Source organism: Pipistrellus kuhlii, unplaced genomic scaffold (assembly GCF_014108245.1).
Source record: "Pipistrellus kuhlii isolate mPipKuh1 unplaced genomic scaffold, mPipKuh1.p scaffold_m20_p_4, whole genome shotgun sequence".
NCBI lineage: Eukaryota > Metazoa > Chordata > Mammalia > Chiroptera > Vespertilionidae > Pipistrellus > Pipistrellus kuhlii.
This window is the reverse complement of record NW_023425540.1, coordinates 42,651,967-42,662,083: the sequence shown is the minus strand read 5'-3', so window position 1 is coordinate 42,662,083 and position 10,117 is coordinate 42,651,967. Positions and strand designations below refer to the sequence as shown.

Here is a 10,117-nt window from a genome sequence, read left to right as displayed (position 1 = left end):
ACCCCCAGGCAGAGTCTCTGGGCAAATCCCCAGGCACTTTCTCTGGAACCTCCACTGTTCCATCTGCCCCAAGACCATCCCACCTGACCCACAGGGTGAATTCCCAACTCCTCCAAGTCTTTGCTTAAAGTCACCTTCCAGTGTGGCCTATTCAAACTATGACACCTTCCCGGGCCCTCTCCCCACTTCTGATGACCCGCTGTGAATTATTTATGTTAGCCTCTCCACACGCTCCATTTATATCCCTTTGGACACCCTGCCCGTCGCTTCTCCTTTAAATTTTGCAGGAGAGGGGCGGAGCCAGTGTCCGGGCGCCTCCGCAGGCCCCGCCCACTGACGTACAGGCGGCGGTTGGCCAGACCACGCGAGAGGCGTTCCACTCCGCACCGGAAGCGCGAGTGCGGACGGAGTCGCCACGTGACCGTGACGTCCGCGGCCCCGCGCCGGCGAGCCAGGCGCCTTCAGCCGTCGCGGGTTGGGTGCTTCCCGGCACGTCGTGGCGGCGTTCGGGGTCTTTCCCCCTTCTCTCCCACCCCGGGCGGGCGGACCTGGTCTCAGGCTCCAGGATGTACCACAACAGCAGCCAGAAGCGGCACTGGACGTTCGCCGGCGAGGACCAGCTGGCGCGGCTGCGGGCCGACGCCAACCGCAAGTTCAAATGCAAGGCGGTGGCGAACGGGAAGGTGAGGGCTCGGCCGGCCGCCGGCTCTCCCGGCCTCTGAGCTCCTGGGAAGCTGCGGGGATCCCCCCCCCCCCCCGTCCCGCCTCCCCTCCGCGGGGGGCTCCCTGCACACCCCCCTCCCCTGCCTTCGCGGCGCGCGGGTACCTGTTTGCTAAACAGGGAGCGTGCCGGCCCGGGCTGCAGGCTCCGAGGCGGACCCGCCGTCCCCGCCGTCCGTCCCCGGTAACCTGGCGGGGAAGAGGCTTCGTAGGGCGTCAGCTGGTGCGGGACTCGGGCCTCTCTCACTTGTCCAGCTGGGGTGTCCAGGGAGGCCTTTCCCAGTGACCGCCGCAGGGGAGACGGGGAGAGGCCACTCCAGGCGGACGGAGCCACAGGTGGGGAGGGGGGGCTGCCGGGCGGGAGCCTGAGATGCCCTGGGAAGGTGGTGTGGAGCGGGAGCTGAGCGTGTGTGCAGGACAGGAGGGGCAGGGGATGTGTGAGCGGGAATGAGGAGGAGGTGGAACTTGGCGATGGAGGGATTGAGGACTTTTGAAAGACGTGAAGTGGCAAATGAACTTCATCATAGTTCTGTGCTGGGGAAAAAAAAGTCCCCTGGCATCCTGGTGGGGAATGGATTGGATGGGGCAGGTTGGAGGCAGGGAGACTGGAGACCATTCTCACAAACCAGTTGATGGAGAATTACGGCCTGCCAGCCAACTTCTTCCTGTGATTAGCTCCCGGTCACCCTTCTGTTCAATCTTCCCTCCAGCAAGTGTTCGACGTCTCACACCTGGAACTGAGATACTGTACTTATTTTTTATTTTTTTTTATTTTTTTTTACCTTTGCTCTAAGTCGTACTTAATATGCACCGTGCTATGTGCTAGGGCGGGCAGTGTTCTAAGCATTTAGCAAGGATGAGCTCTTTTAATCGCCTGGGGTAGATGCTGTTATTTTCCTCCTCTTGCAGCTGGGGAAATCAGGTGCAGAGAGGCTGAATAACTTCTCCAGGCTTGATTATTGCTAGTAAGTGGCAGGTTTTGAACCCAAAGAATTTAGTTCCAACATTCCTGCCCTACACCACAATTACATGCTGTCTATAAAATGAGGGCCTGTGTTAGTTTCCTAGGGCTGCCATTAAAGAAAAAAAAAAACACAATTTTTTTAACCACAAACTGGGTGCCTTAAAAAAAGAGAAATTATTGTTTCACAGTCTGGAGGCTAGAAGTCTGAGACCAAGCTTTGGTTCATGGGGGTTCTCTGCAGCTTCCAGGAGGAGATTCTTCTTTTTCTCTTCCAGCTTCTGGTAACCTCAGGTGTTTTGTGAGTTTTTTTGCTTGTGGAAGCATAACACCAACCCAACCTCTACCTTCGTCTTTACATAGTGTTCTCTCTGTTATCTTCACATGTTAAGGGTAATAGTCATATTGAATTAGGAGCCGTTCTACTCCAGTATGATTTTACCTAAACTAATTACACCTGAAGAGACTTCCTAAATAAGGTCAGATTCAGAGGTACAGGCCTACCTCGGTTTATTGAGCATCATTTATTGCGCTTCACAGGTGTTTGTTACAAACTGAAGGCAAGACCTTCCGCCTGCAAAAAGGTTACTGTTTGCTTTATTGCGGTGGTCTGGAATTGAACCCGCAATGTCTACGAGGTATGCCAGTATTGGGGGGTTAGGATGTCAATATATTTTTTATTTTGGTAGTTGTAATTAAACCAGTTGTTGTGAAGTTGTATTTGTTAACCATCAAGTGTATCGAGTGTAGAGAGTTTACAAAGATGGATGAGAGGTAATGTTTTCAAAGTCAGAATTATCCTTGAGACCCTTGTTGATTTTTATCTCAACCTGTGTGACTGAGAAAGGAGTCTTGAAAACTTTCCAACTATTAACAGTGTATACTTCTTTTTGATTTCACATACCTGTGAGCACATGCACACACAACATCAGGATTGCTTATACTGTAATGAAGCAAATGTCCAGCTGACACTCTGAGAAATTGTGAAATGATGGTATAGTTCTAATTAATTATCTTCCCAATGCTATTTTACGTAATATTTAATAATTTTATAAAGAAAATGAGATGTAGTGTATTTCCCTTTGGCTGGAGATGTAAACTGATCTGGACTGGGAAAAATATTTTAAGAGCATTTAATTTACTGAACTTTTGTTGTAACTTTTTATCTAAAGGTTCTTCCAAATGATCCAGTCTTTCTTGAGCCTCATGAAGAATTGACACTGTGCAAATACTATGAGAAAAGATTATTGGAATTTTGTTCAGTGTTTAAGCCAGCAATGCCGAGGTCTGTGGTGGTAAGTTATGTTAGTGATGAAGTATAATGTCCTTTGGCTGACTTCTGAAATATGAACTCTTCTAAATTTGTAGCTCAATCCTATATCCACTTTATTCAGGAATGCAACTTAGTTATATAAATATATAATATATGTATTTAAGTTTTTGTCACTTTATGTATTTTTCAATACTCTTAAATTATGAATTCCTATATTATATCTTACAAAATGTTACAAGTCTAATTTCATAGTCAGAAGAATTTTGAGTTCTTCTAGATAATGACATCCTCATTTTATAAAGAAAGAAAAAATTAAACTATTTCCCTCCAGATCCTCAGTAGAACTAGGACCAGAACATAGAGGAGTGCTTTTTCATCTGTATCACAGAAATATCTTTGAAATAATAGTTATTCATATTTTTAATCAAAAGATCCATAGTTGAAGCTTATGCTATAAGGAATTTTTAAACCTGATTTATAGAAGCTGGATATTTTCTTTGGGTGAAAAATTTTCTTGTGCTGTTTCAAATACATGATTCTGAGGACTCCATTTGTGTGTAGGTGTGTGCTTACTGTGATGGGGCAATTGTGAGGAGAAACAGGTAGTTTGAATTTTTTGGCTATATAGGTTTACATACACTGTACCTGTAATTGTTCCTATTTTGTGTATTATATTTTATAGAAGTTAAGCTGAGGTTAAAAAGCTGAAAGATACAGAAAAAAAAGGGGGAGAAGTATAAAATATTTTTTCCTTATTATCTCACAGATTTGTTGTGAAGATCAAATATGCAAGTCTCTTAATTGAATGTATGTGTTAAGTTTTGAAGTCATATAGAGTGAATATCTTAGGACACAGTAGGGAATAATCCCCTAGGAAATAATCTCCACTTTATAGTTGAAAAAATTGAATTTTATTGAACATATTAAGTCTAAAAATACTCGTAGCGACTTAAGTTTACTAGATTTTTTTTTTTTTTTTTTTTTACAGAGAGGAGGAGAGAGGGATAGAGAGTCAGAAACATCGGTGAGAGAGAAACATCGATCAGCTGCCTCTTGCACAACCCCCACTGGGGATGTGCCCACAACCAAGGCACATGCCCTTGACCGGAATCGAACCCAGGACCCTTCAGTCCGCAGGCAGACGCTCTATCCGCTGAGCCAGACTGGTCTTGGCAGTTTACTAGATCTTAACCAGAGAGATCAAAGATTCAGGAAGAATTTTAGATATACTTGATTAGCTTCTATCTCCAGATTTAGCTCTTTTCTGATTAAGAGAATTATTGTTGAAGTAGTGGGTTTAAATGATCTTTTCAACTGAAGAAACTGAGTCCTTGAATGAACAACTTTGTGGAATTTGTCTTATGAAACACTAGAGTCCTGGTGAAAGAATTCGTGCACAAGTCGGGCCGGTTGGGGGTGGAGCTGGCTGGAGGGGCAGTTGGCCAGCTAGCCCCTCCTCTGATCAGGCCTGGCTGGGCTGGCAGGAGGAAGAGGGAGGGAGAGAGGGGCTGGTCCCCAGTCGGGCTGGTTGCCCAGCCAGTGCACGGTCTGACGGTTGCTTGGCTTTTATATATATAGATGCTTATTTATAATGGATTAAGAATTTCGTTTTTTGTTTCACATAAAATATATAAAAGGAAATATTTTTTTTCTATCATGAAATAGATAAATATTTATTTCATTGGTTCTAGCCATATAACATAGTGGCTAAAAGTACAGGCAGGTCTTTGTTGAACCCAGCCCTGTCCCTTATGAAGATGTGTGACCTTGAACAAGTCAGCTTAACTCATTGATACTCGGTTTTCTTCTTTGTAGAGTGAAGATAGCAATGTTTCATCAGCTGTTGTAAGGTTTAAATAAGATGGTAGCTTTGTGTGTGGCACAGAGCCTGGCACATTGCAGTCAATAAACAGTAGCTGCTGCTTCTACTGTTAGGTTTGGTAGCAGCAACCATGGTTAATATCACAGATTTGGAGTAGATTTAGAGAGAAGGCTTACTGCCCCAACTGTGTTATACTTAATATTTTTAAATTGACTGGTTAACCTATGAACATTAATATTTTTTTTAATTTTTCTAAATTAATCTGAATTCTAACATAAATACAACATCCTATCTAATAAAAGAGTAATATGCAGATTGACCATCACTCCTACACACAATATGGCTGCCCCCATGTGGACACAGGATGGCCACCACAAGATGGACAGCAGGGAGGGCAGTTGGGAGGCACCAGGCCTGCAAGGGAGGGTAGTTGAGAGGGACCAAGTCTGCAAGAGAGGGCAGTTGGAGGTGATCAACCCTTTAGGGGAGGGCAGTTAGGGGTGGCCATGCCAGCAGAGGAGGGAAGTTAGGGGCAAATAGGCTGGCAGGGGAGCAGTTAGACATCAATCAGGCTGGCATGGGAGTGGTTAGGGGGTGATCAGGGTGGCAGGCAGAAGCAGTTATGGGCAATCAGGAAGACAGGCAGGCAAGCAGTTGGGAGCCAGCAGTCCTGGATTGTGAGAGGGATGTCTGATCCCATTGGGATCAGGTCTAAACAGGCAGTTTAACATCCCTCGAGGGGTCCCAGATTAGAGAGGGTGCAGGCTGGGCTGAGGGACACACCCCCACCCTGTGCACGAATTTTGTGCACCGGGCCTCTAGTTTTTTAATAAGCCAATAACCATATGAAGGATAACCCAGGGTGTGTGGTAAAGGACAACAAAGTCTTGGCTCTGGTGTTTCTGTAACATTTCATTGCAATTATTTTGCTTAAAGAATTAAGGTTTGATATTTTGTATGAATAACTTTTTTAAAAATTTTAAGGTCAATTTATTGAGGTGACATTGGTTAATAAAATCATGTAGGTTTCAAGGGATACATATCTATGATACATGGTTTGTATATTGCATTGTGTGCCTTCCACCCATAGTCAAATCATCTGTTACCGTTTGACCCCCTTCATCCTTTACTACCCCTCACCTCCCTTCCTTCTGGTAATTACCCTACTGTCTGTGTCTATGAGTTTCAGTTGTATGTCCCACATATGAGTGAAATCATATGGTTCTTAGCTTTTTCTGACTGATTTTGCTTGGCATAATATTCTCCAGGTCCATACATGTTGTTGCAAATGGCAGTATTTCATCTTTTCTTAAGGCTAAGTAGTATATCTGTATTGTATCTTTTTTATCCAATCCTATTGAAGGACACTGGTTGTTTCCATGTCTTGCCACCATGAATATGCTGCAATAATGATAGGGGTGCATAGCTTTGCAAATAAATGTTTTCAAAGAAACTTTTGACAAATAAGTTTTATTTTTTTAAAACTAAATTTAACATGTATGTGTGAATAAATTCTGATAATATATATTTTTTTAACCTTAGGGTACAGCTTGTATGTATTTCAAGCGTTTTTATCTCAATAACTCAGTAATGGAATATCACCCCCGGATAATAATGTGAGTATAAGTCTGTCTAATTTATTGATTTTTATTTAACAAGACCTTTATACTACTTGACTGTGTGTGTGTGTGTGTGAAAATTATTTCCTAGTAAAAGGTAATTTAGACTTGCAATCTATACTGAACTTAAGATCCCTGAGCACACTTCTTATGTATCTGTAACACTTCCCTGTAATACTGATGGCATCTGAACTTTAACTTGTCCAGGTTCAAATTGTGTTATTTTTTTTTTTCTAAGCTAGCTTCCCTAATACCCCTTTCTGTTAATGGCACCTTTCTTCTTCTAGTTGCTGAGTGAGAACCATTAATGGTAGCTCCTGTCTTTCTACATCCAGTTAGTTTACAAATCTTATAAGTCCATATAGGATTCATTCAAATTGAACAAAGATCTTTGGGTTTCTGTGCTCTGCTGAGCACTATGCTTATCATTAAAGATAAAATTGAAAATAGTATGTGACTCATCAAAGAGCATGCTGTCAATGTCATTATCCCTGTTTGTTTGTTTGTTTGTTTTCTCCTTTTTCCTGTTTCTACCAGTCTAGATCAAGCCCTTGTTACTTCCAATCTTGATTTTTGTGGTAATTTTCTTACTAGTTATGAGAGTTGCATAGATTTGTTTGGAAGTAAATAATGCCCTATTTCAATGCCTTTGGAGACTTCCACTGATAATCCTTCCACAAAGGTAGCTCTTTAACCTGCCATTTATCCCCTGCTCATATGGTACATATGTGTGTACTATTGTACATTTTTTCTCTTCCATCTGTTATTTCATGATAAAAAGTACTCCTTTTTATCAGTTATTTTGTTATTCCAGATATTTAGGTTGAACTATATGAAATTGCCAGTAAGACAGTAATGGTTGAATGCAGTGGCAGTATTACACAATTCAACCTAATTTTATAGTGTCCTATGGATTTAAAACTTTAAACAAATCTCTCTCTCTCTCTCTTGCGCGCGCTCTCTCTTTCTCTCTCTCATATTTTGTGCACCGGGCCATCCATATATATATATATATATATATATATATATATATAGCCTTGTGCACAAAATTCATGCATGGGGGAGGCGGTGTCCTTCAGCCCAGTCTGCACCCTCTCCAATTTGGAACCCTTCTAGGGATGTTAAACTGCCCATTCAGATGTCCCTCTCACAATCCAGGACTATTGGCTCCCAGCTGCTCGCCTGCCTGCCTTCCTGATTGCCTAACCACTTCTGCCTGCCAGCCTGATCACCCCCTAACCATTCCCCTGACAGCCTGATTCATGCCTAACTGCTCCCCTGCCAGCCTGATTGCCCCTAACTGCCCTCCCCTGCAGGCCTAGTCCCCCCCAACTGTTCTCCCCTGCAGGCCTGGTTCCCCTCCCAACTGCCCTTCCCTGCAGGCCTGGTTGCCCACAACTTCTCTCTTCTGCCGGCCTGGTCACCCCTAACTGCCCTCCCTTGCAGGGTTGGTCCCTTCCAACTGCCCTCCCCTGCTGGCCTGATTGCTTCCAACTACCCACCCTTGCAGGCCTGGTCCCTTCCAACTGCTCTCCCCTGCTGGCCATCTTGTGGTGGCAATCTTGTGTCCACGTGGGGGCAGGATCTTTGACCACATGGGGGCAGCCTTCTTGTGTGTTGGAGTGATGGTCAATTTGTATATTACTCTTTTATTAGATAGGATATATTTTATATATACATATATGTATATATATATTATATTCTGTAATGCCTACTATATTCACTTGTGAATATTAGTCAGTTTTAGAATTTAGTTTTAGAAATAAAGTATTTACATATTTTTCAAAATATATGCATATCCCTGGTTATGTGTGTGAGAGAAAATATTATTTCCTAATAAAGGACTTGCATTCTATTCTGAATTTAAGATCCCTCATATTCCTTATATTTTCCTGTAGGCTCACTTGTGCATTTTTGGCTTGCAAAGTGGATGAATTCAATGTGTCTAGTGTGCAATTTGTTGGAAATCTGCGGGATAGCCCTCTTGGGCAGGAGAAGACACTTGAACAGATTTTGGAATATGAACTGCTTCTTATACAGCAACTTAATTTCCACCTTATTGTCCACAATCCTTATAGACCATTTGAAGGCTTTCTCATTGATTTAAAGGTAATCTCAATCTTGATATAAAGTAAACTAGTAGAGTGTACCCCTTTGCTTTGTTCTATAAGCAAAAGAATCCAAAAGTTTATATAACTTTTAATTATCTTATTAAAACATGGGTTCAGTTAAAAGTGAGTGTGGCCTGGACCTCTATGGCAGTAGTTCTCAAACTTAAGTGTACATCAGGAATCACCTGGAGGGCTTGTTAACTCCTTGTTGGGCTGCAGTCCGAGCTTCTGATTTAGTAGATCTGCTAATACTGATTCAGGGGTCATAAGGAGGACCATTATGAATTTAGAGTAATGCTTTTAAAACTTAAGGTAACTCTTATAACTCTGAACTATACTGTCATAGATCTGATTTAAAGAACCTTAAAAATAAATTTTTAATTTTAAACTAGAAAATTAAGTGACTTCTAGTTTTAATGCATTATGAACTGGAATCAATATATATGCATAAAAAAGTAAGTAAATAATATCGATGAAAATGTCTTAAGTTATTTTGTTTTGACCCCAAAAGGGGACTTGGATAGTCAACATAAAGTCAAACAAGAATCAGAAACTGGTTCATTCATCTCATTTAAAGGTGAAATTTGAGTACCTTCTATTTGCCAAACATTGTCCTTGATGATGAAGCCAGAAGCAGCCTCAACATTTAAACCCCTTACTATCTAATGGGGAAAATAATCACATATTCATTGTGCTCAGTGTTACAGAGAGGAAAATACAGGTTATGTTTGAAGGAGATAGCAGATTGAGAGAAAGGGAAGCTAGTTCTGAGAAAGTGTCATTTTAAGGTGAAGTTCAAAAAAATAAAAATAAAGTTCAATTCTGGCTAGTGTTTCTCAGTGGTTAGAGAGAGCATCAGTCCATGCACTGGAGGGTCTCAGGTTCAATTCCCTTTCAAGGGCATGTACCTGGGTTGTGGGTTTGCTCCCCACCCCTGGTAGGGGAGTTTTGTGGGAGGCAACCAGTCCTTGTATGTCTCTCACATTGATGTTTTACTCTCTTTTCTCCCTCCACTCTCTGAAAATCAAGGGTGGGGCGGAAGGGGGGAGTGAAGTTCATAGTATGAGTAGGAATTTGGCAGTGAAAGAACATCCCAATAGGACTTCTCGAGTCAAAGGCCCGGATTCAAGAACTGTGGTGCATTAAAAAACATAAGCAGCTTAGAGATTGAGGGGAATACTGCCACAGAGTGCTGCCTCAGTGGAAGGCAAGAGAGAGCCAAGACTGGAAGTGATGTTAAGGGTTTTGAATAGAGCAGGAGTAAGTCAGTGAAAGGTTAAGTCTGGAGAGGGTCAAATTAAGTTTATACCTTTAAATAAATCATGTTTGCAAAGTCATGCATCAGTGTACATCTTATACTTATTGCACATCTGTATGTATCATGGTAATGTGGAGAATGTATTAGAATGGATGAAAGGATACCAGTTATTATGCTGTTAGTTCGACTCATGTAGCAGCAGGGGGTAGAGTGTGCTTAATGGACTTCAGAGATAGTAAGCACAATCAGTAGACCTTGAGGTTTAATTACATAAACAGAGTGAGGACAGGTGAGACCCCAACCCTGGGGAGGGGGGTTGATGAAATTGGTATGGAACCTGCTGAATTTCCATT

General features: G+C 42.4%; 1 protein-coding gene across 2 annotated transcripts in view; it reads left to right on the top strand.

Annotated features, from left to right (window-relative positions):
- Nucleotides 1–442: 442 nt before the first annotated feature.
- The window catches only part of CCNH (cyclin H), a 29,568-nt gene continuing 19,893 nt past the window's right edge, over nucleotides 443–10,117 (top strand). For both annotated transcript variants that reach the window (XM_036411253.2, XM_036411252.2), the window contains exons 1-4: nucleotides 443–683; nucleotides 2,854–2,976; nucleotides 6,319–6,392; nucleotides 8,294–8,504. In XM_036411253.2, coding sequence (XP_036267146.1) covers nucleotides 567–683; nucleotides 2,854–2,976; nucleotides 6,319–6,392; nucleotides 8,294–8,504 — 525 coding nt within the window. In that variant the 5' untranslated portion in view covers nucleotides 443–566. The remainder of the gene's footprint in view (nucleotides 684–2,853; nucleotides 2,977–6,318; nucleotides 6,393–8,293; nucleotides 8,505–10,117) is intronic.